Raw genomic sequence first — 24,833 nt, 5'->3', positions numbered from 1 at the left:
ATGATAGGTGGGGGCAGCGTGGATGGTGGATCCCTCCACGAGTAAGGCTTTTCCTCAGGGGTAGGGGAAGGGTTAACGTGGAGGCGTGCAGCAATAAGTCAGTCCAGACAGGGAGTGCAGTTTGGTTGTTTTTACTTACTGCATTCGCGCCCTGGGGACGTACTGGATCCCAGGTGCGCCCGTATCCTTACAGCTGTGCCAGCCAACCTGGTGTCACTCTACCACCGATGCACTCTGGTGTATTTGTCAGTCCTCCCTGCTGTGGAGCACTGGGAGGCCTCTCTGGTATCTAGTGCCTGCCGCAAGCAGCTTGGATATTTAAGGGAATTTCTCCTGGTCCCCTCTTTGCTGCAGTGCTGATGCCTCGGACGTTGGTGGTGGCAGATGAGTGACGCCCTGGACTAGCCAGGGGGTCACAGATAGGCCCTTACACTACACCTGTCCCCCAAAAAGGTACCAGCAGTCACCCAAAAACCCTGAGTCACCCCCATCTGTACCAGACGTCCACACCCGGGGGTGGAGTCAGGCACTTGGCTACGCCCACCGAAGAGGATTGATGGTCAGGGGCGGGGAAAACCAGACGGTTCAGTGGAGTACAGTGCAGTTGAGTACACGACAGTGGAGTTGAGGAGTCGAGGAGAGTACAGGAGAGGAGAGTGGAGTGTGAGTTAGGGAGAGGAATGGAGAAGAAGTCTGTCAGGGCCTAGGTTGGAGCCTAGGGACCCTGTGGCCAGGAGACAGGCGGTGGTGGCCGTCTGCAGGAGGCCGGGAGTAGAACCAGCGGATCAGTCAAGGTACCGGGGCAGGGAAGAAGCCCGCTGGTATCGAATCGGGGAGTCAAACCGAAACCGGAGCACCAGGAAAGGGTACTCAGACCCCGTACAAGGCCCAGAAGCAACTGGACCAAGTCAAATGAACTGATTATGGTCTGGACTATAGGTCCATTCCCACCCCAAGTCCCGAGAGAAGGCAACAGCCTACCGAGGGGGATAGCAAGATACCGCCCAGGCACCAAGATCCCATGGGCCAGCGCCTGCGGGCAAAAGGGCTCCTACGGCATCTATAAGTCAGGGAGCGGACTACCGGTGTTCAGGCATAGTAGTCACACAGCTTACAGAGGTGCAGATGAAAGACGGACACCATCAACCCGAGAAGGGGGAACAACGCAGCCGGCTGCGGGCACCGACCACCATCCCGTTTTTTGTTTACTAGTGACTCCAGTGTGTTTCCTCACAGTGAGTACACCAGTGCCCTCTGGCACCGCACCGCGCTACGCCGCCCCGCCATGGCATCCTCTTGTCCCCAGCGGGCCCCGGGACCCACATCCTCTACCCACCGAGGGGGTTCAACACCTAGCTGCTCAACAACACTACACCCGGGAGCCCCCACCATCACCAGCAGCGGTGGTGCCAATAATCACCACAACCCATGGGTGGCGTCACGAACAATCTCTATAGCGGCCCCGGTCGCGCAACCACCCACTCACCAAAACAACCCCTTCACAGAGCGACGTGACCCCCGGCCCGGAGACGCTCGAGCCACCAACACACACCCGAGCCCGGATCCGAGCGGCTCGGCGGCAGCAGCCAAGCGCGGGGCGGTACAGATGAGTCCTGGAAACCCACCCGCCTGGCAGAGTTAACAGATCGCTTGAAGTTTTGGTCTGTTCTGGGATCTGCACCACGTGCGTGCAAAGTACTGTGAGCCCTGGATGTCCACCCCACAGGAACCCCTGTCCTTGGAGCTTGCTCTATCAGTCTCCAGCTACTTTTCTCCTCTGAGTGGCTGATCTTTCTACTCAGGTCTTTGCAGTTTCTGTGCTACTTTCAATGTGTCTCAAGAGTCTGTTGTCTGTCTTGACACCTTTCCTTTTACTCCTTCCTCTCTCACTCCTTCCTACTAACTCACTAACTCCTTCCTCTTTCTGTTCCGTTCTCCAACTGACTAGCCACACTTCCCAGGTCACTTTCTCCTCCTCCAGGTCTGGTCCCTCCCTTCCCAGTTGGCTGCCTGTTAGCTCACAGTGCCCAGCCCTATCACCTGGCTCTAAGGGGGGTCTCCCACCATGGTTGTGAGTATAAAGGTCCTGGTGTGCTAGTGTGTGTGTACTGACTGGCACAGTCATGTAGGACCCAAGCTGTTACCTTGTTGTTACCTTGTTTTTGTGACACCTGGTTACCGCAGGGGCGTCACAACTACAACCCCCATCCTCATCATTCCCCCCCTTTATTGACACTGCGGCCGCCGGAGTGACGATTTTGCTGCATCTGGCAAAAACCGGATCAAATGCAAGTACATGCGGCACAATCCGGCGCTAATGCAAGTCTATGAGGAAAAAACGCATCCGGCGGCAAAAATAACGGATGTATTTTTTCTGCAAAGCGCCGGATTGTGAGTGATTGCAAAAAACTGATGTGTGAAAGCAGCCTAATTGATTGTGTTTGACAACTTTACTTATTTTGGGATCGTAATATATAAATAACTAGAGATGGGCGAGCCCTAAAATGCTCGGGTGCTCTATACTCGAGTTGAGCAGGTCAAACGCTCTGTTAGTGCGCAATTCAAGTAACGAGTATAATGGAAGTAATTGACAGGGCAGTTCGGTTCTCTGTTCACATTAAGCCATCCATAAAAAAAGCATTTTCGGGGGAGAGAGGACAGGTTTTTTTTTTTCTCTTCACACACCACATCCAAAAATGTTACTTTAAGCCCAGTGAGAGCCATTCAGAGAATTGAAAATGGGTTTCCTTGGGGTGCCTGCACCCATTATGCAGAGAAGCATGCATGTGCATTGTGGTCGTTGTTTCACGGACAAAACATCAGAGCACCCGCTATACTTATCCGAGCTCTGCAAGTACCTGAGTACCCCGATGCTCGATTGAGAAACTGCTTGCTCATCATTAGAAATACCCCTTTAGGCCTGTTTCACATGTCAGTGAAAAACACTGACGTTCTTCACTGACGTGTAAAACACGCACATGTCCCACCGTGTTCCGTGATTCACGGCACACGTGGGTTGTCCATGTGCAATCCGTGATCCCGTGATTGCACATGGGCATTACTCACCTGCCTTCATTACTGCTGTCCATGGTGCTGAAGTCTCCAGCTCTCCAGCGTCCGCCCAACGCTCTCAGCAGCTACTTCCTGGTCGGCAGTTCCTGCTCTCATGAATATTCATGAGCCAGGCAGGAGCTGCCGAGAGCGGAGCAGGCACAGCGAATCGCAGGCAAGGTAAATTAAAAATATTTAATATGTCCGTGATTTTATGGTACGTGTTTCACTGATCACACACAGATCACACCATAGTGTGATCCGTGGGTCATCAGTGATGCCATAAAAAAACTGACTTGTCTCCGTGCAGAATCACGGCCACGGATGTACGCTGCACGGAGACACGTTCAGTGAAAAATCACTGATGTGTGAGCAGACCAATTGATTATAATGGGTCTGCGTATGTCAGTGATTCTGGTACGTTCAAAAAAAGGCACAAACGTACCAGAATCACTGACGTGTGAAAGGGGCCTAAATGACATGTCAACTATTCGATGGACTCCTTAACGCTTAACACTTGCTAACATGTTCCTATTAAAAATTCTAACTTACTTTTGGATGATCACATAGAATCTGAGCGGCTTCTTCAAAATATTTTAAATCCATTTCACCAAGCAAAATAGGCAAATCATCATAAGCAAAATAAGCCAGAGCAAGAGAGGCAAAACCACGGCTGGCCAGGAGGCTACTACGATACTCTAAAAGGCCACCATTACCTCCATACATGTCAATAACTCCTGGAAAGGGTCCTTCACCTGAAGAGAATACAAAATAGAAACAAAAATAGATTTCAACCATATTGAAGGCCAATTAGAGGGACTTCCATTTATTTAAATCTATTAAAAAATGTATTGAAAATTGTTCTCGCCACCAAGCATGTTTTATATCTGTGTTTCGGGAGTCCACATCATGTTAGGAAGGTAAAAGAAAAGGCAGATCCTAAAGTTTGGAATGACGTATTAAGACAGTAGGGGAGCAGGAGACTGAGTGGGTGCAGTGTAGGTAGGTCATATTGTAGACTCACCAATTAGTGGGCAGCTCCGGAGCTGACAGTCACCTTCCAAATCTTTATCTGAGGAGTAGCGGTCTTGCCTGTAATATGAAGGTGGTGGGGGACCCCAGTGAAGTCATCTGAACGGTTTTTTTTTGCAAGAGGAATATCCCAAGAGGTGGGATGTGTACTTGGAGTTTAATTTTTATTGTATTCCACAGAGGAGACAGGTAGTGGTGCGCTCCATACATCAGGAGGATTTTCAAGTAATCACTCCCACTTTCCCCACTGTGGGAAAAAGGAGGTGGAAATATTGCTTCTTCCATGCTTTCTAGAGATACTCACTGCTAGGACCCTCCATTTAAAGCACCATTCCAGTGTTTTTGTTTTTATTTTATTTCAGCCCTAGAGTGGTGCTTTAAATTTAAGACCCTTGCCCCCTGTCTTATACTTACCCTCACTTTATCAGTAATCAGCGTTGCTCCCGTCAGTCTCCTGTGATTTGTGACCTGCCGACAGCACTACTGGGCCGCACAAGGGGTCATAACTCAATACAAGTCTATGAGAGCCTCGTTCTTGCTCTCATAGACTTGCAGTGAGAACTTGTGAAGTAACTTCTGTTTCCAGCAAGTCGAAATTTACTGTTGTAAAATGGCGCAGCAGGACTTGAGCGACACTGAAAAAAGGTAAAAATGCTGGAGGGTGATTATAAGACTGAGGGCAGTGGACTTAGACGTAAAGCACAAACCCAGCACTGAAAAAAAATGCTGGAGTGGTGCTTTAGAAAAGCTGGGAGAGTAAAGGGTGAACGAATATTGGTCAGACCAGCACTCTTCCTATATGGGCAGTGAGAGACTGGTCTGTTTGGGCAGAGTAAGAGGTCATGTATAGAAGTGAGGATGTCACAGACTTGTGAAGATTTAGCGAGAGGTTGAAAACATTGGAAATGGGCATGACAGGTGTCTTGTAAAATCCTGTGGTCACAGCAGCATTAACATAGTTTTAACTAAATCTTCCCATGTTTTAAAGTAGTTGTATATCAATAGGTTATGACATCAGTTTAGGTTCATCAGGGGTACAATTTCTGTATCTATGTTGCCCCTGAGGCTTCAGTTGCCACAGGGTACTGCAACTCACTTAAGGTGCAGTACTCATCCCGGGTAAGGAGAGGTTAATCGCTGGTGTTTCTCACATTCACAAACCACACACAGTTAGGTGCTTCCCCACTGGGAGAATGGCCTGGGGTAGATAGGGGGGTGGCCATCATGAAGCATGGGACTTTCCTGGTCACTAGGACAACCACCTGGGGGACGGGCACCACTTGGGGAAAAAGGAAGGAGTATTCTCACACTTAGGGAGTCAACCCCAGGCACAGCTTGGGGTGAGGAACACAGTTGGGACCTCGGTCCAATCTTCTTTTACCTTACACTTCTGAGAGTACCATAGGACCCGCGGCTTGGAACAGGTAGCTCAGCCCGGGTTCTCTACAGCTACATGGGATTCCAGGGTCTGCGGAGAGTGTAAGAAACACCTGCAGCCCGTTCCACATTCCACATACACCAGGATTGGAGGGACCCCGACCAGAAAGGACTCACAGTGGGAACACCGGTGGTGACCTTCGAATTGCTCATGATCGACTGGGGCCCAGCACGGTGGAGACTGGTACTCCAGGAGTGGCAGCCGGGACTGTGAGTAAAGAAACCTTGAAACCACACAGACTGTGTCCGCCTGTCCTTGCTGGCTCCGGCGCCCCGCGCTTTCAGCGCCAGCGGCCATTACTTTTCTCATCATCCTCCCTGGGTCCCACTCCACCTCTGGGGAGCAGAACCATCTTAGCTGCTACAACCATCCGCCCCGGAGGACAGCGACAGCAGCGGCAGCTAATCCCTGGCCGCTTACCGCAGGTGCCATCACGAGACAAACTATCCTATCCTCCATTCATCATCCCCTTTTTATTGTACGCCTCGGAGCCACGAAGCCGGGCAGGGCCACCCATGACATCCCCAGACCCGACATCACCAGGCCCGTCGACGAGTAAACAGTTATCCCCTTGCCCCGTCGGTGCTTCATATACCCATACAATCCCAAGAAGTGGTGTAGGGCATCCTCACATTTTCTTTTTTACCTGCACAGCCGCATTGCTGCCCAACTGGAGCGATCTCCTTTCACTTAAACGCAATGGTGATAAAACAGCGAAGGCACAGTCCACTACACTACTGTTGCTTGTCCCTGCATTATTTGGATTGAGGTCCTAGTGAAGACATCACTTTAGAGCATGGGAACCTAAACATTGGTGTGTAACATGAGCTAATGGGACATTAACTACTCTTGCCAAAAAGGACACCACATATTACATAACTAGAAAAGAAAGATAGCGCATATGAGAAGCACCCGTGGAATGAATCTAAGGTTTGAATATAGAACTGCTCACCTTAGGAAGTTGTGCGCCCCCACACAACCCCAGTTGTATGTGTATAAATCCTCCAGGTAAGGGTGCTTTACCTTAGGAGGTTGTGCGCCCCCGCACAACCCCAGTGGTATGTGTATAAATCCTCCAGGTAAGGGTACTGATTTGCTGAAATGCGTTGTGTAATAACAGGAGCTCATATCAAAGTTAATCTTTTCTATAAAACTGGCAGCTACTTCAATAGCGCTCTATCAGACCGAAACACCTATCCTGTTATAAGACCACATATTACATAGCACTCATGGATTACAACCCCCCAAAATCTTAATAGTAACTGTATTAAACTGATAATTAGGCCCTAATATTGTTATGGGTTTCTTTTCATACTCTTACCTACCAGGTGGCAGAAAAAGTGCTCCTCGTACCCGTCCTTCTCTTATTAATATTCTCTGGACTCCGGGAGCTGCGTACCATCTTTCAATGACCTTGCTGGCAGCAGGTTCATCTTCATGGGGCTTGAACACCAATGAGGAATATAGCTCCAGATGAATCAAGAAAGGACTTCCTATTACATCACGTTTTATCAGCTTTTTAAATGGGGTTGTTGGTTTAAGGGCCCAGAATAATCCCATTGGACAGACTCCATGGAAGTCTCCACCAGTGGCGGGAGATTTCTCCAAATCAACCTTCCCTTCCATGTCTGTCTTGTAGAAAGCTCTGGAGTGAAATATATGACCTTTTTCATCCTTCAGCCATGCTCCTAGAGTGATTACCAGGTCGGGGGGAAGGCCCCAAGCTTGGATCTTCACAGGTTCATCCGCCAAGGAGATCTCAGGAGAGACGGATAGACCAACCATATCTGAAGATCAAGGAGTCTTAAATGGGAAGCAAGGGTCAAGAAGACACATTTAATATTAATGTATTTAAGTAAAGTATTTATTGTCCTGAGTTTTCACATACAACACTTCATACAGTCAACCAAAATACCACTGTGTGCTTATGAGGAGCAAGAAAATACTAGCCATGCTGTCTCTTGACAGGAGTTCAGACAGCCATACAGTCATTTCACCAGCACTCAATGTATTATGATTATTAGGGTGTCTAAGAACAAAGGAAAACTTAGCAGGCAGGGTTTCTTTTTGCACAATTTAGGCAAAAATTTTAAAAAGAGTCGACTTGAAAAAAAATTTGTAAAAATAAAGTGGTAACGGTAATCCTGACCCATGTACCGAGGAGTACTCTATAATTTGTGCTTGCGTCACAGAGTAGCAGCATCGTTAGATGTCATGGCAATGATGCCATGTGCTTCTGCAGACAGGAAGAACATCTTTACATGGCACTGTATGGTGGCACCAAAGCTAGGGCTTAGATTAGAGTTGGCCTCCAATGTGGGTCTTCTAATCTACAGCTATCGACATCTGTCTTGGGTCTCAACAACTCCCCATTTTAAGAGCTTCGACAAACTCTTTCTTTATCTATGATCATCTGTGATAGCTTCCCCTTGTGGGGGTTGCACACAGCCAATTTTAAAAGAAGCAATGCAAAAAGTAGCACACCACTAACTCCTTCACCATCCTAAACCATATCCTATTACACTAAAGAATGCTATACCATCCTAGACCACCATGGACAATGGGTATCATAATTAACCTTTTTCACCATAGATCAAAATATACACGGGTTAACATATTCTGTTGTATTAGCATGGGCGTTGTGGTTTCCATACATATGATACATGGCCGTGCCAGATCTGAAGCCCATTGGATACTAGCAATAGACCCAACTGATTTATTAGGGGGATATGACATCCACCATAACGCCAAATGGAGTGTTATCTGCCCAACATGAAGCTGTGAAAAAGTCCCTGAATAGAGACCCTGACGCAGATGTGAGCTGCATTTTCATGATGTATTGATTGCGAGGTCATAATAGGTGCAAAGCTACTGAAAAAGAAGAATAGATTGATACTTGCATCTTGGATGGGGAACCTGAAGGTTTTGTCCAATTATGGTGCAGTGTCCTTAGCAGATGGAGACTTGTGAAGTGAGTCGGCAGGCAACTGATGACTTTGCTTGACTGTAATACAGGTGACTTCATTCTAAAATGCTAATGGAGGGATGGGAAATATAAACAAAAATGTCTTCATGGTATTGAGTCTTATGATTTAAGTAGCAGCTTAAGGCTAAAGATCATAAACTGCCTTGTGATCTTTTTTAGATTAAAACCTTGCCTGTGTTTATCTTGTGTCAAAAGTGAGCATTAGAAAGTCTCATCTGTTTGCAGGTTATATAAACTCTGCAGGCAGTCAGCCTGAGGAAGTAGGGCGAGACGCACGTTGGGACGCAGGGACGCACACTCCAGGCAACTTATTGCAGGCTATCGCATCCACATAGATTGACGTTTTTCTCTTATTGTACACTTTGTTTGCATCTGTCAGCTACTATGTCTTTACCAGTACAAGTAATACTTTAATGTAACATGCACTTTAGGCTGGGCTCACATCTACTGATCTGTTATCAAGGATAGAGATTAGAGAACCCCCTGCAGTTCGGTTTGCGGAATCGGACCATACAAGGGGTGCGTTCGCGAACCTTTATCGACCCGAACTTCAAACCTTTCCGAACCCCATTGGATTCAATGTAAGGCCAAATGTAAAGCACAGAAAACACCTTTAGGGGGGTTGAAAAGCTTCAAGAACGGCAAAAATATGCTTTACAGACCAGCACCACTGTTTTGGCTTAGCCATTAGTTTCCAATGCTATTGACAGAAGAAATATAGAGGTGAATGAGAGACAGGTGTAGGGCTGGTGCTCCCATAACCCTGCTAGTACAGACAAGAAACAACTTGGAAACCAAACCTATGTAGTAGTTTTGACATTAATAATCCTTCCAGGGATATAGTGGTACAATAGCATCAATTGACCCCCCTCTACATTCTACAGTAACCGGTAAAGGACTCTTGGTCACAGAATCCTGGCACTACCCACAAGACATACGCCCCCCCCCCATTTTATAGCCTGGACATTAAAAATCCTTCCAGGGGCACAGTGGCACAATAGCATCAATTATCCTCCTCCCCATAGGGCGTTAAAAGAGCAGGGAGGTATGGTCCATGTGTACCGCCCCGCGCTCGGCTGCAACCGAGCCGCTTGGGTCCGGACTCGCCGGGTGGTGGCTCGAGCGTCTCTGGACCCAGGGGCCCCGTGGTCCACTTCGATCTGAAGGGAGGCTGGCGCTTTAAGGGGATGTACGTGTATGTGTTTTAAGTTCGTGATGCCACCCACGGGCTGTGGTGAAGGTGGACACCAACGCTGTGGTTACTGGGCACCCGGGGGAGATGTTGCGCAGCAAGATGTTAACCCCTCCATGGGTAGGGATGGTGGCCCCGGGACCCGTTGGGTGCTGTGTGATGGGCGGTGCAGGAAGGTGCGCAGCTGGAGGGCACTGTTGTACTCACGATTAGTAACAAACACAAGTCTCTGGTAAACCAAGATGATGGTGGTCAGTGCCCGCAGCCGGCTGCGTATGGTCCCCCACCCGGTTGGTGGTCTCTGCCTTTCTCCTGCACCGTGTTGTGTATCGTGGGCTGCCTGCGCTTCAGCATCAAGAGTTCGCTCCCCGGCTTTGTGGATGTCGGGAGAGCCCTTTGCCCACAGACGCTGGCCCGTGGGATCTCTCTGCCTGTGCGGTGGCTTTCTATCCCCCTCGTTGGGCTGTTGTCTTCAGTCGGGACTTTGGGTGGGAAAGGACCTAAAGTCCTAGCCTCAATCAGTTAATTAGCTAGTCCCCAGTAGCTTTTGGACCTAGCTTCAGGGTCTGAGTACCCCCCTTTGTGCTCCGGTTTCCAGTCGGTTCCCCGGGTCGGTACCGGCGGGCCACTACCCTGTCCCGGTCCACCACGGTTCCACCGAGCCATCTTCCCGGCTCCTGTAGGCTGAGGCCACCGTATGCCTCCTAGCCAAAGGTGCCCGGGCTCCAACCCAGACACCTGTCACAGAGTTGCAGACCTTGGCACTGGCCTGCCTCTAGACTTGAACTTCACACTCCTCTCCCAACTACTGACTGCCTTCTGTTTTTCTGCCTCAGGACCTGTGAACTTCTCGGTGGGCGTGGCCAACCACCTGGCTCTGCCCCCTGGTGTGAACATCAAACCCTGAGGGAGGTGACTAGGGTTTAATGTGGTTGGCTGATGTTACCTTGTGAGGGACAGGTGTTATGCGGGGCGCTATCTGTGACTACCTGGCTAGTCCAGGGCGTCACACTCCCCCTTGGTTAACTACAGACTGTACTAAATACTTCCAGAGACACAGCGGTACAATAGCATCAATTGCCCGACCTCTACATGCTACAGTAACTGGTCAAGGACTCTTGGTCACAGAATCCTGGCACTACCCACAAGACAGTTGAAATGCCCGCGCCGGGGCTTGCAGGGCTCACACGGTCACCGGGCCGGTGGTATTCTGGGTCAGGCTGTGAGTGGCCCGACCCAGCTTCAGTGACCCCTCGCGGGTTTCAATATAAGGGAAAGTCCGACAGTCAGTCCGGTGTGACAAGGGGGATGGAAGGAGGGTAACGGGATTCCTGGGGAGCTTGCCATCGCTCACGGCAGCCACTGAGGTCTCAGCCTCCTCTGCCAACGCTCTCCCCCAGGAAACGGTACGGGACAGGAACGGGGAATGCAAGCAGCACCACCCGTGGTATGCGGCCAGGTGTTCAGCCGCCACTGCACACCACAGTCTCTCTCCGGGGCAAGTGTTACAAGCAGCCAGATGGAATCGCTTCCCACGGGTGGAGCGGGGAAGCCCCAGGAGGTTAATGAGATCCAGGGCAACAGTCCTCAGCAGACCCCAGTCCCTGCAGGAACTGTTCTACCAACATCTTGTTGCTGTCGGCGTCGCTGATAGTGTTCACCCGCCTTAGGGTCCGAAGGGCCGTCTGCAAGCGTAGGGCATAATCCCTGATACTGTCCGCGGGCCGCTGCCGACACTGGTAAAACTGCATCCGCAACTCAGCCTTGGTCCGGGTCTCAAAGGTGGTCTGGAGTTTTTCAAAGATAGTGGCTACCGAGGCTCGGTCCGTGTCGGTCCAGGTCTCCGTCTCCTGCTCGGCTGCGCCGGTCAGCTGCCCGAGTACCACCATCGCCCGCTGACGGCCGGTCATGGCATACAGGTCAAGAATGGGGTTTAGCTTTTTCCGGAACGCCTGTAAGGCGTCCGGCTTCCTGTCATATTGGAGTAGCCAAGTAGCACCGGGCACATACGGCAGGGAGATTGGCATTACCTGAGCGACCACTGGACCGACGGCCTCTACCGCTCTGGCGCCCGGGGCGAGGGCTGCCACATTCCCATCTTCGGGCGCCGCCACTCCTGCAGCTGGCGCCCCCCCCGCCGTCTCCGACAGGCGCGGACATCTTCCTCCCGTCCCCCTTTGATTTTCTTCCGCACTTCCTTCTTTTTGGGGGCGGGGCTTCACTTTCGCGCTTTCACTGCTTGGGGAAGACGACTCGAGCGGGAAACTTTCGCGCCCAAAATGGCGGATCTTCAGATTTTTCAGCGGGACGCCGCTCACTGGGACTTCAAGGCGCACTTCTACTGGTAAGTAGATTGGGTCGATCCTGTTCGTGACGCCAGAAGAGTCGATGTGTACCACCCCGCGGCCTCGGCTGCGGCCGCCGAGCCACTCGGATCCGTGCTCGAGTTCTACGGGTGGTGGCTCGAGCCCCTCACGGACCTGGGGGTCACGTCGCTCTGCAAGGGAGGTTGGCGCTACGCGCGGGGGATGTGGGTATTTGGTTTTTGGGATGGTTATTCGTGACGCCACCCACGGGTTGTGCTGATGGTGGACACCACCGCTGCGGTGAAGGTACGGGGACTCCCGTGAGCGGTATAGTGGCGCAGCTAGGTGTTGACCCCTCCGTGGGTAGGGGGATGTTGGTCCCGGGGCCCGGTTGGGTGAGGGCCGGGGTGCAGGGTGCAGTGTTGCAGTGCGGTGCCCGAGGGCACAGGTGTACTCATGATTGAATCACACAGAGTCACTGGTAAACCAAACGAGGTGATGAACGGGGCCCGCAGCCGGCTGCAGCATTCTAGTCGGGTTGGCAGTGTCCGCCTTTCTCCTGCATCTGTGTTGTAGTTTGACCACTGTGCCTGAGCACTGGTAGTCCGCTCCCCGGCGTGTATGTGTCGTAGGAGCCCCTTTGCCCGCAGACGCTGGCCCTTGGATCTCTGGCCTTTGGCGGTGGCTACTATCCGGACGGGTTGGGCTGTTGCCTTCAATCGGGACTTTGGTGGGAATGAACCCCTGAGGTCCAGACCGCAATCAGTTAATTCGACTATGGTGGTGGCGTATAGCCTAGTCAGGGTCTGAGTACCCCTCCTGGTGCTTCAGTATCCTGTTGGTTCCCCGGTTCGGTTCCAGCGGGCCACTACCCAGTCCCGGTCCCTTACGGTTCCACAGGTCGTATTCCCGGTCTCCTGCAGGCGGCCACTGCCGTATGCCTGCCTGACTGGTTGAGGGTCCTGGGCTCTAACCCAGGCCCTGCGCAGAACTGTACTCGAGTGTTACTGTCTGAAAACTGCTGCTGTTTTCCTGCCTCAGGCCAGCAGACTCCTTGGAGGGCGTGTATTTCCACCTGACTCCGCCCACCTGGTGTGCCTGTCTGAATCTGAGGGAGGCAATCAGGTCTTAGTGTTTGATGGGTGGTACCTCTCTAGTGTGGGGGTGTATGTGGTGGATGTTGTGACCTATGACCCCTGGGTGTCCAGGGCATCACAGATGTCATAAAGCTGTGGTCCCCAACCTTTCTGACCTTGAAAGCCATATTCGGGTCTGAGAGAGGGTCACGAGCCACATTCAGCTCTGAGAGAGGGTCACGAGCCACATTTAGCTCCAATCCCCTCACAGTAGTGACACCCGTTTCAGGCATAATGACAGCAATCACCACATCGAGGCAGTATTTCAATTTCCAGTGGTTCCTACCTCCATTCATATCGGCTCTTCTATGCAGGGCTACTGACAAATATCTCCATTTGGAGGAATGCTGTTCATAGTGGTTTGCAAACCATGGTAGTAATGCACCAAGCTGGAAGACAGCCACGAGCCACACATCATGGACCCTGGAGCCACATGTGGCTCCCAAGCTACAGGTTGGGGACCCCTGTCATAAAGTAATGTATGTGGCTTGAAAGTTGCATGTCATCCTCATAGTTTTGCCAAATTTTAGAAGCAGCATGTTGACAAAAACTGAACACTATACCAAAGTTACACAGTGAGGTTCCCTTAACGAATATGTAATAGTCATGAGATGAGCACCAGAAGTGTCAAATGGCCAAATCCTAGCAGTGTGTTACACATTGTTAGGATTCCACGTGTTATGCGGGCGTCACACGGTATGATATATCGGGCGATATGTTGTCGTGGTCACGTCGATAGTGACGCACATCCGGCATCGTCTGATATATCGTAGCGTGTGACAGCTACATGCAATAGTGAACCAGCAGAAATACTCACCTTCTCATTCATCGTTGACACGTCGCTCAGTTTAAAAAAAATCGGCCGTCGGGTTGTTCATCGTTCCCGGGGCAGCACACATCGCTCCGTGTGACACCCCGGGAACGACGAACACAGCTTACCTGCGTCCCGTCAGCAATGTGGAAGGAAGGAGGTGGGCGGGATGTATCCGTCCCGCTCATCTCCGCCCCTCCGCTTCTATTGGCCGGCTGCCGAGTGACGTTGCTGTGACGCCGAACGTTCCTCCCCTTTCAGGAAGTGGATGTTCACCACCCACAGCGACGTCGCCCGGGAGGTAAGTACGTGTGACGGGGAGGATTAACGACTTTGTGCGCGACGGGCAACTAATTGCCTGTGACGCACAAACGACGGGGGCGGGTACGATCGTTCGTGCAATCACACGATAGATCGGCTCGTGTGAAGCCCACATTAGAGTCATTGTGAAATCCTATAAATATAAAAAAAAACCTCTTAAAGGGAATCGGTAAACACAGAATGAATGTTTAATTAAGTACTGGCGCTCAGTGAACCATGGCATGACCAAACATTTAAGTGCATCTTCCCACCTAATTTTTTTTCTATTTATCTCTGTCCTTCTCTGGTTCTATGAAGCCAGAGTCATCAATCAAAATATAATTTAGAGGGGGAGATACAGGGAAAAAAAGTGGGTGAAAAATTACACTGAACTGTTTGACCATACCAAAGGTGCACTAAGCGCCATACATGTAGCCTTGCGAAATATCGAGCTTGCGCAAAGACAGTGCCGGACCACGCCTGCATGAGCTGGCAATGTCTCTCTGCAGGAGCAAGATATCACCAGGCTATGTGGATGATGCAGGTGACGGTATCCACATCATTGGGCAAAATTTTGTGCCTGCGCAGAGAACCTGCCAGTTCGTGAAAGCACACTTATGATTTTGGTTCTGCCTGCCATAAGTCAGATCGAAGTGCACCTTCACGAGCTGGGAATGTCAACTTTTGTCTTTGCAGAAAGTAATAACAATGCCTTAAAACATTCTCACTCTCTCATTATTCTGGGATTTGGCAAATATAAATAAATTTGGATCTCAAATGACCTAAAATGGGAAAGTTTTATTCTGATTTCATGTCAGGCAGTGAGAAAAACCTGCAGATGTGTCTTTTTAGAAGATAGCGTGAGTAAACTTCTGGTCTCAATTGTGTGTGTGTGTGTGTGTGTGTGTGTGGTGTGTGTGTGTGTGTGTGTATGTGTGTGTGTGTGTGTGTGTGTGTGTGTGGTGTGAGAGTGAGAGTGTGTGTGTGGTTTTTTTTTGGATAATCAACAGGAGTTTTGGTGTCTTGTAGACTACGATACTTTTTCAAGTTTGCAGCTGATGGATGGCTGTACCAGGCATCATGAATAGTGGAGTGGTGCATGGAACTCTGTTTAGTGTCCTAATGAAGAAGCCAGGGACTTTGAAACATGTTGACTCAATAAAAAGCCATTTTTAAACCACATGGTTCCATCCTTTTGATAGCAGAGAAGGTCAATACACGCATTTTGCTTTTCATATAGATCTTCTGGCCCAAAGAGCCCGTGAAACTGCAGCAGCCATTGTCTACATACCCAATTGTTCAAGGACAGCGCGTTCACTTGCATACCCAATTACGGCCCATTGCGCTCTCTCTTTCCAGTTCAAAAACATATATATTGTGTGAAGATGGTTGAACTTAAACTTATCTGTAGTACATGAAATTATTGCAATCCCTGACTGCAGGGCACTGACTTTAAAAATGTTTTTGTGTTTTTGATTTTCTTTTTCACTTGTTTTCACTTGGCTGATCCAGAGATTATAATGTACAGAAACCAATATTCTAGATTCGTACCATGTTTTAAATGTATCAGGATTCTTACAAAAGTTATATCACAGTTTATAAAGTACCGGTATATGATGTTTTATATAGATTTGTTTGTTTTTTGTTTTATATTGGTGGTAGCTAGAGTTGAGTGAGTACTGAATACTCACTATACTCATAACGAGTACTGTCTAATACTCGCGTATTCATTCCGAATAGCATGTGTAATGCAAGTCAATGGGGAATACTCGCAATGTAACGAGTAACCCGAATTCCGCACTATTCGCTACTCGCATGAATAGTCCGGCATTCAGGTTACTCGTTACTTTACGAGTTTTTCCCCATTGATTTGCATTGCACATGCTATTCGGAATGAATACGCGAGTATTAGACAGAACTCGTTATGAGGATAGCGAGTACGAATAGTTAGATACTCTCTCAACTCTAGTGGTAGCTTTATTTTTCTTTTGATTGTGCAATGTTGCCCTTTTTCTTCTTCGGGATAGGGCAACTTTTCATTATTTGACCTTTCATTTTTTCCGTCCTCTTATTCCAAAAGCCATACATTTTTTATTTTTCCGTCAACATAACTCGGCGAGGGCTTATTTTTATTTTATTTCTTTTGTTGGACAATTCTTCTTTTTTTCAGTGATATTTATTTTACCATATCATGTACTGGGGAAAAAACTCTGAGGAGGGTGAAATGGTGAAGAACACACAATTCCAAAATTTATTTTTGTTTTTTAGTTTTTACATGTTCATTGCACACCAAAAATAACCCAGAAACCTCATTCTCCCTGTTGATATGATTACGGTAATACTCATATTTTATGTAGTTTTTTATGTAGCTGGTAAAAATAAAAATCTGAATAAAAAAAAAGTGTGGTGTGTTGCTAATTTTGAAGCGTTTTTACTTTTCCATCAATAGTGCTGTATGAGCACTTGATTTTTCCACGAATAACATGCTGTATGTTTTCATTGATACCATTTTGAGCTATATAGATTTTTTTTATTTTTTTTCTTGTGTATAGGTGTGGTTGTACGTCGTGTGCAGGGGTGCAGGGTGGGCTCCCCAGTATATAGCAAAATCACGCACCAGGAAAGCGACTCTAGGCAGTTTGATTGATAAATAATTGTTTTACTTTACCAAAACAGAAAAAACATGCAAAATAGAACGAATAGAACAATATATTTACAAGGCCAAAGGCCGACACCCCTATGCTGCGCCACCAGTAATAGTGATTTATGCCGCCTTCTCACCAACCTTTGCCTAACCAAGGTACTGTCTAAACAGTTGCCTAATACCTGGTAATCCCTCTGGGAAGCAGAAGTAATTGTGTGTGTGTGTGTGTGTGTGTGTATGTGTGTGTGTGTGTGTGTGTATGTGTGTGTGTGTGTGTGTGTGTGTGTGTGTGTGAACACGCCCTACCAGTGGTGAAGCTGAAGAGCTTACAACTTATCTATCTAAACATAAACAATTCCCATAAACCCCCTGAATACCCTTAATAGCTGAAGCCTCACAGAGAAGGCAGATGATAAAAGTGGGAAGGCGAGCCACACAGCTCAGCAATCCAGTCCTGGGAATCTAGAGCAACAGTCAATGCAAACGTGTGGTGCTTTCCCTTTAAGGTTTTAAATGTAACTGACAAACTGACACAGCAGAGTCGGCAAGTCTCACTGTGTACATATGTTGTGGGAGACCTCCGGGTCTCTCTCAGGGTCTCGGAGGAGGATTCCAAATCAAAACTGTGCAGATGTACAGTATATAAAACAGGAAAGATGACCACACAGAGACGTGTCTCTATCCAGGAGAAGCTCAATGCTCTTCTGACCCTTGTATTCAAAACATACTGTAGTATATATATACAGCTTACTCAATACATCCACATTATATATTAACCAACCAGCTAGCCAGGCATAGTTCATTCCTTGTTTGAACAGTCTTAGGCCGGCCTCTGTCACACGTTCGTGCCTCCGGTACGTGTTTGACAGTTTTTGCACATACCGGAGACACGTACACACGTACACCAATGTTACTCTATGGTAACAGGCACATTAACGTAAATCCACACGGAACGTGTGTCCGTGTGGATTGTACATTTGTACGTGTTTAAAAACGGCCGACATGTCCACATATCCTCCGGCATCATGGGTGTCACACGGCCCGCACCCATACCATACAGATGTAGTGTGGATGTGGTCCCGTGTGACACGCACCAGAGAAACACGTGTCATTATTATAAAATAAAAAAAACAAATACTCACCTCCTTCACCCCTGCAGAATCTTACTCTGTAAACAGTTGCTGCCGTCCGGCGCTCATTATGAGCGTGTTAATGAGGTGGGCGTGATATCACGGGCACTAATCTCCACCCCTCCGCTCGGCCGGAAGCAGCATCAGCTGGGAGTGGGCGTGGCTGGAGCCAAAGATCAGTAACCTGGACAGCAGCAAGGACCACGTGAGTATGTAAATTACTGGTTCTCTGTCTGTTATCGCGGATAGCACACGGAGAACACACGTGGCCCGCACATACCGGAGACACATACTTACCTAATGCAACACGCAAGGAAAATACGTTTCTCGCGGCACGTGCGTGATTTTCACGTGAGTGTGGTAGAGGCCTTAGCAACATTCGTTAGCAAAACATTCAAGTGTGTTTAGACATAGATGATTCTTTGAATGGAACAATGTCAGATACTTATTCTCTTCTATTCATGAATGTCAGTTACTTATTTGAAACTACAGATAAGCATTCCTCTATGAATAGAAGAATGCTAGTTACCTATCTGAAACCACAAATAAGTATCTCTATCAATTCATGAATGTCAGTTACTTATAGCCCTAAGCATAATTAGTTTTGGTTATACATTCCGTTAATATTTTAGTTAGGTATATATGGAGAAGCAATACATAAAGCATTCAAAGGACAGATTATCTTATTATTATACTGGACAAACGATTCATAGCCTAGGCCTTCACAGTCCCCTTAATAAGATTATCTGTCTTCTTACTCCGTGAGGGCTACTCAGAGACTACAGTATCCCACAGCTATGGTATATAGGTGCATGCTAATCACGCCCTCGGGTCTTTCCTAACATCTTCACTTCAGTTCCCACAGAGGGGATCCGAGTCCTGTGACGCCCTTCTATAAAAACCTCCTAAGCTTGACTTTGGGTCATTGAGCTTTGATGGTAACCATTGTGTCAGATTTGGAGGGGGCTATTAGTGTATGTAATACTGAAGGGAAGGTTGCCATGGCTATAGCCTCATTTGTCCCCTTATTACAAATCTTCTTACAGCAAGGCAAAATACAGTAAACAGTAATTATAATTTATCCATGCAACATTTTTGTTAACCATGGTGATTGGAATAAGAGACTCAAACCCCCCCTGCTACTTTGTCTCTTGCTTTATACTCATTTGGGACCACCCTTGGGACTCCAATTATGTCTATATTCCAATCTTCTCCAGTATTCCATCTCACATCCTTCCATGATCTGCAGTTCACATTCCCTGTACGCGTTATGCACAGATAAAAAACAAATTGTGCTCCCCTCCGCGCGCTGGCAGTACCCAAACAGTCCACCACTGAGCAGTAGTCAAAAAGAAAGTGTTCACAGGTGATGTCATATTGACCCATAGTTCATAGGGTTTACTACTGGGGTTTTCTATCTTGATTCCTTCAGTTAGCAAGACACAACTCATGATGAAAAGAAGGATCTTTATTCTTTAGCTGGAACAAGCTTGCAATGGGAGGCGTGGACCCAGGTATTTCTTCCTTCCAATTTGACAGATGTGGGAGTCACCAGCAATACTTGGTAGGGACCGTCATACAGTGGCTCTAGGCAATGTCTCTTGATGTGTCTCTTGACCAACACTGAGTCTCTTGGCTTCAAAAGGTGGCAAGTGTCATCTCCTGTAGAGTCTGGGAGAGAGGAAGAAACTATAGCATGTGTGTTAGTTAGTTCTTTAGCAAGATTAACCACAAACTGCACAACCTTATCATTTGATTCTGACAATTCCTGGGGGCTGAACCCTGCAATCGGGGGAATTGACCCAAACAAAATCTCATAAGGGGACAACCTGTGTCTAGCCAATGGGGTCATTGTCACATGATACAGGGCAACCGGGAGTAGATCCTACCATCTCTCGGCCGACTCCTGCATCATTTTAGTCAGTTTCCTCTTAAGGGTGCCATTCATTCTTTCCAACTTTGCATTGGATTGAGGATGAAACGGGGTATGCAGGGCAACTTGTGATCCAACCATGGTCAATAGTTCTTGATAGACGATTGCTACAAAATTGCTTTCAATTACTTCACGTACTCCATTTCTGCATACAACTTCACTGATTAATTTCTTTACTGTTGTTCTGGCTGTCATATTGGTCACTGGGAAGGCTTCAAGCCAACTGGAGAAAACATCCACTACTACTAGGCATTATTCGCATCTCCCACACTTGGGCAACTGGATGTGGTCGACTTGGATCCTCTGGAACGGGTACAGGGGCTTTGCTAGGTGTTTGGGTGGGACTTCTTCTGTCCTTCCAGTGTTACAAGTTTGACAAACATGGCAGCTCTTATTATAGGCAGCAAGCATGGTAGATATCCCAGAACTTGCGTATCACTTCTAGGCTCTAATTTTTCCCTCTGCGGGTGGGACCATGTCCCCAGGAAACTATGGCGGCATACATCCTTCTAGGAAGGCAGGACAGACTGTTCACCTTCCAGATGTCACCTTCTAGCTTGGCTCCTTCTTTCTTCCATGTCTGCAGTTCTTCTCTTGTGACGAGTCTTTGTTCTGCCTTGAGCCGATCCATTGGTGTTCTACCAACATTTATGCAGTCTCTGGAATCTTCTGGTTCAGCTAAAGATAGGTCTTGTAGAATCCTCTTCTTCTGTGCTCTGGTCATAACCATGGCCATATAGCATTCAGATTCTTCCACTTTCATTAAAGCGGCTTTATCTTTCTTGTCAGTGTAGTAGGCATTTCCTCTGACAACTTTCTGTGGTCTGGAGTCCATGGGCTTGGACCTTCAAGATGGCAACTTGTTCTGGCCTGGACAGGGCAAACATCAGTCTGCGGACATATTCTTTGACTGGAGTTCCTGCTGCGGTGATGACCTTCTGTTTGCCCATATGACACTAAAATCATGCGCTATGCCGAAAGCATATCGAGAGTCTGTATAAATATTGGCAGTAGCATCTCCATCTTCAGCATAGGTATAGGCTTCCGCCAGGGCCACAAGTTCTGCTTCTTGGGCGGACATTCGGGCTGGGAGTGCTGTAGCTTTGATCACTGACACTGAGGTGGTTACAGCATAGCCTGTATGAAAGGTGCCCTTTTCATCAGCTAGTCTTGAGCCATCTGTAAACAGGGTGTAATCTGGATTTTCAAGTGGGTGTTCAGAGAAATTGTCAGGCGTGACAGTTTATTTCTCCATCTCCTGGAAGCAATCATGAGATATATGTATATCTGCTGTATCCTCCTTACAGATAAAAATATAAAGACAACTTAAAGGAAAAAAAACGCAATTGGTGAACAAATTAAAACCTTAAAAATAGGTGTGACTTTCCACATCATCTCCCCCCCCCTTTTTGAATATATTATCCAAAGCGTAATTACATTCAAAAAGTGTTCTACATTTAGGCATAAAAGAAAAAACAAAAAGCCAGCACCAAATGTGCACTACAGCACTAAACATTCCAAACTGTACTTATTATAAAAAATTTTTGAGATTTTTGGCAAAAAATTGCAATTTCTTGAGCTGCTTCGCCACGTCACGTCAAATCTCATTTGAAGCAGTCCTACACTAAAATATTTTTATAAAATGTGCCATACGGCCTCACATATGAATAGTAGAACTGCTCTTAGCAGCACTCACCTGGTCTATTTCAATCCCGTACCCATGACTGAGTCATGGCTGTGGGCGGGACAGGTCCAAGCAAATGCTGCATGAAGTAAATAGCCTGTGGACAAAGCCTGATGACTTAATGTGAACAGTCACCAACCGCCAAAATCCAGACAGATGGAATACATCCCAAATTGGGGTGCATAGCAAGGTGGAGGTCAACCACCGACCAATTCAATGAAGAAAAAACAAAAAGCCAGCACCAAATGTGCACTACAGCACTAAACATTCCAAACTGTACTTATTATAAAAAATTTTTGAGATTTTTGGCAAAAAATTGCAATTTCTTGAGCTGCTTCGCCACGTCACGGCAAATCTCATTTGAAGCAGTCCTACACTAAAATATTTTTATAAAATGTGCCATACGGCCTCACATATGAATAGTAGAACTGCTCTTAGCAGCACTCACCTGGTCTATTTCAATCCCGTACCCATGACTGAGTCATGGCTGTGGGCGGGACAGGTCCAAGCAAATGCTGCATGAAGTAAATAGCCTGTGGACAAAGCCTGATGACTTAATGTGAACAGTCACCAACCGCCAAAATCCAGACAGATGGAATACATCCCAAATTGAGGTTGACCTCCACCTTGCTATGCACCCCAATTTGGGATGTATTCCATCTGTCTGGATTTTGGCGGTTGGTGACTGTTCACATTAAGTCATCAGGCTTTGTCCACAGGCTATTTACTTCATGCAGCATTTGCTTGGACCTGTCCCGCCCACAGCCATGACTCAGTCATGGGTACGGGATTGAAATAGACCAGGTGAGTGCTGCTAAGAGCAGTTCTACTATTCATATGTGAGGCCGTATGGCACATTTTATAAAAATATTTTAGTGTAGGACTGCTTCAAATGAGATTTGCCGTGACGTGGTGAAGCAGCTCAAGAAATTGCAATTTTTTGCCAAAAATCTCAAAAAATTTTTTATAATAAGTACAGTTTGGAATGTTTAGTGCTGTAGTGCACATTTGGTGCTGGCTTTTTGTTTTTTCTTCATTGAATTGGTCGGTGGTTGACCTCCACCTTGCTATGCACCCCAATTTGTGATGTATTCCATCTGTCTGGATTTTGGCGGTTGGTGACTGTTCACATTAAGTCATCAGGCTTTGTCCACAGGCTATTTACTTCATGCAGCTTTTGCTTGGACCTGTCCCGCCCACAGCCATGACTCAGTCATGGGTACGGGATTGAAATAGACCAGGTGAGTGCTGCTAAGAGCAGTTCTACTATTCATATGTGAGGCCGTATGGCACATTTTATAAAAATATTTTAGTGTAGGACTGCTTCAAATGAGATTTGCCGTGACGTGGCGAAGCAGCTCAAGAAATTGCAATTTTTTGCCAAAAATCTCAAAATTTTTTTTATAATAAGTACAGTTTGGAATGTTTAGTGCTGTAGTGCACATTTGGTGCTGGCTTTTTGTTTTTTCTTCATTTAGGCATAAAAGTCACATTGTGTAGATTGTACCTAACCGGGAACACCATAAATATCGCATTATGTGTTACCTTATAAAGGAAAACTATTTCAATGGCTTTTTAACCTTCACTTGGACCACAGAAATCTGCATTACAATATTTCATTCTATAAAAAGAAAACAGATGATTCAAGACATTAAATATCATAAACATAGAATACCATAAATCATCCACATACCTTAAACCAAATGATTGTAATTATTCATAAATTAGATTATTAATAAAGATTATAATTATTAACTAATGGTACACAGCCTGACCTCTATGCTCCAATATCTACCAATAAATCTAAACATGTCCACAATTCAATTTATTCTGTTTAGATTGAATCAGTAAAATAAAACACTATTGTAAATTACTTTTTCCAATATAATTTACAATGTATTGCTAAAAGTAGGGAAAAGTCTCCTTTTTTTCTGTCTGAGTATGTAGTAGTTCACTCAGTCTGTTGTTTAAACATTTACACAGCACATGGTTTTCTTCACACATCCCCCGTCACTTCCTTTTTTTTTTCTAAACTATGCCTCGGCCACCATGGGCTTCATCCACCATTTTAAGATCTGACCTAAAATGGCTGCCACCAGGAATAGCACATGGTTTATCACAGTATTGCGGCCTAGAGTCCCCACATCCACAACAAAGTTCACAGGCCCATACCATACCATCGCCCTTTTTGGTCACTCACAAGGTACATTTTTGTAATATACATAACTCAAATTTCTGTCTTTCTTTTTTTCCTTTCCCCTTCTACCCGATTCTCTCTATATACCGTGTTTTTCCAAAAATAAGCCCTCCCCCAAAAATAAGCCCTAGCAGGGATTTTCAGCATTTTCGGAGCAAGGCTTAATTATAAGCCCTCCCCCGAAAATAATCCATAGTCCTGGATCAATAATGAAGTGTCCGTGCAGTTAAAAAAAGGTTACAAATACTGCAGGACACTTCATTATAGACAGCGGCACCCGGCAATTACACTCACCCGATGCTGAGCGGCAGGACCTGCAGTGATCACACACCCACACACATCAGATCTCTCACACACACACAATCAGATCTCACTCACACACCAGATGTCACACGCACACAATCAGATCTCACTCACACACCAGATCTCACACACAAACATCGTATCGCACACACAGTCAGATCGCACACATAATCAGATTGCACAGATAATCAGATCGCACACACAAACATCAGATCACACGCAAACATCAAATCACACACACAAACATCGGATCGCACACACATTGGATCGCATACACACTCACCTCATCCAGCGACACCAATGTTTTCTCGCTGGCAAAATTCTGAGAGGCAGTGCAGTGAAGCACAATGAACAGGACCTGCGGCGGGACACGTGACTTGCTTTCATTCCCTGCATCCGTAAGCGCTGTGATGTGATGTGTGCGATCGATTGTGTGTCTGTGATCTGCTGTGTGTGTCTGGGATCAGCTGTGTGTGTGTGGGATGGGCTGTGTGTGTCAGTGATCTGCTGTGTGTGTCTGGGATCGGCTGTGTGTGTCTGGGATCGGCTGTGTTTTTCTGCGATCGGCTGTGTGTGTCTGCGATCGGCTGTGTGTGTGTGAGCTGCTGTGTGTGTCTGCGATCATCTGTATCTGTGATCGGCTATGTGTGCCTGTGATTGGCTGTGTGTGCCTGAGATCGGCTGTGTGTA

At 47.2% G+C, this 24,833-nt stretch overlaps 1 protein-coding gene across 1 annotated transcript in view; it reads right to left on the bottom strand.

Moving 5' to 3' along the window:
- The window catches only part of LOC142302118 (acyl-coenzyme A amino acid N-acyltransferase 1-like), a 34,018-nt gene extending 25,524 nt beyond the window's left edge, over positions 1 to 8,494 (bottom strand). Inside the window, exons 1-3 of the mRNA XM_075343207.1 lie at positions 8,422 to 8,494; positions 6,847 to 7,324; positions 3,604 to 3,806 (exon numbers count right to left, since the gene is read on the bottom strand). Coding sequence (XP_075199322.1) covers positions 3,604 to 3,806; positions 6,847 to 7,306 — 663 coding nt within the window. The 5' untranslated portion in view covers positions 7,307 to 7,324; positions 8,422 to 8,494. The remainder of the gene's footprint in view (positions 1 to 3,603; positions 3,807 to 6,846; positions 7,325 to 8,421) is intronic.
- Between the last annotated feature and the right edge of the window lie 16,339 nt (positions 8,495 to 24,833).

The sequence above is a fragment of the Anomaloglossus baeobatrachus genome, chromosome 1 (genome assembly GCF_048569485.1).
Source record: "Anomaloglossus baeobatrachus isolate aAnoBae1 chromosome 1, aAnoBae1.hap1, whole genome shotgun sequence".
Classification (NCBI taxonomy): Eukaryota; Metazoa; Chordata; class Amphibia; order Anura; family Aromobatidae; genus Anomaloglossus; species Anomaloglossus baeobatrachus.
This window is presented reverse-complemented; position numbering and strand designations above follow the sequence as displayed.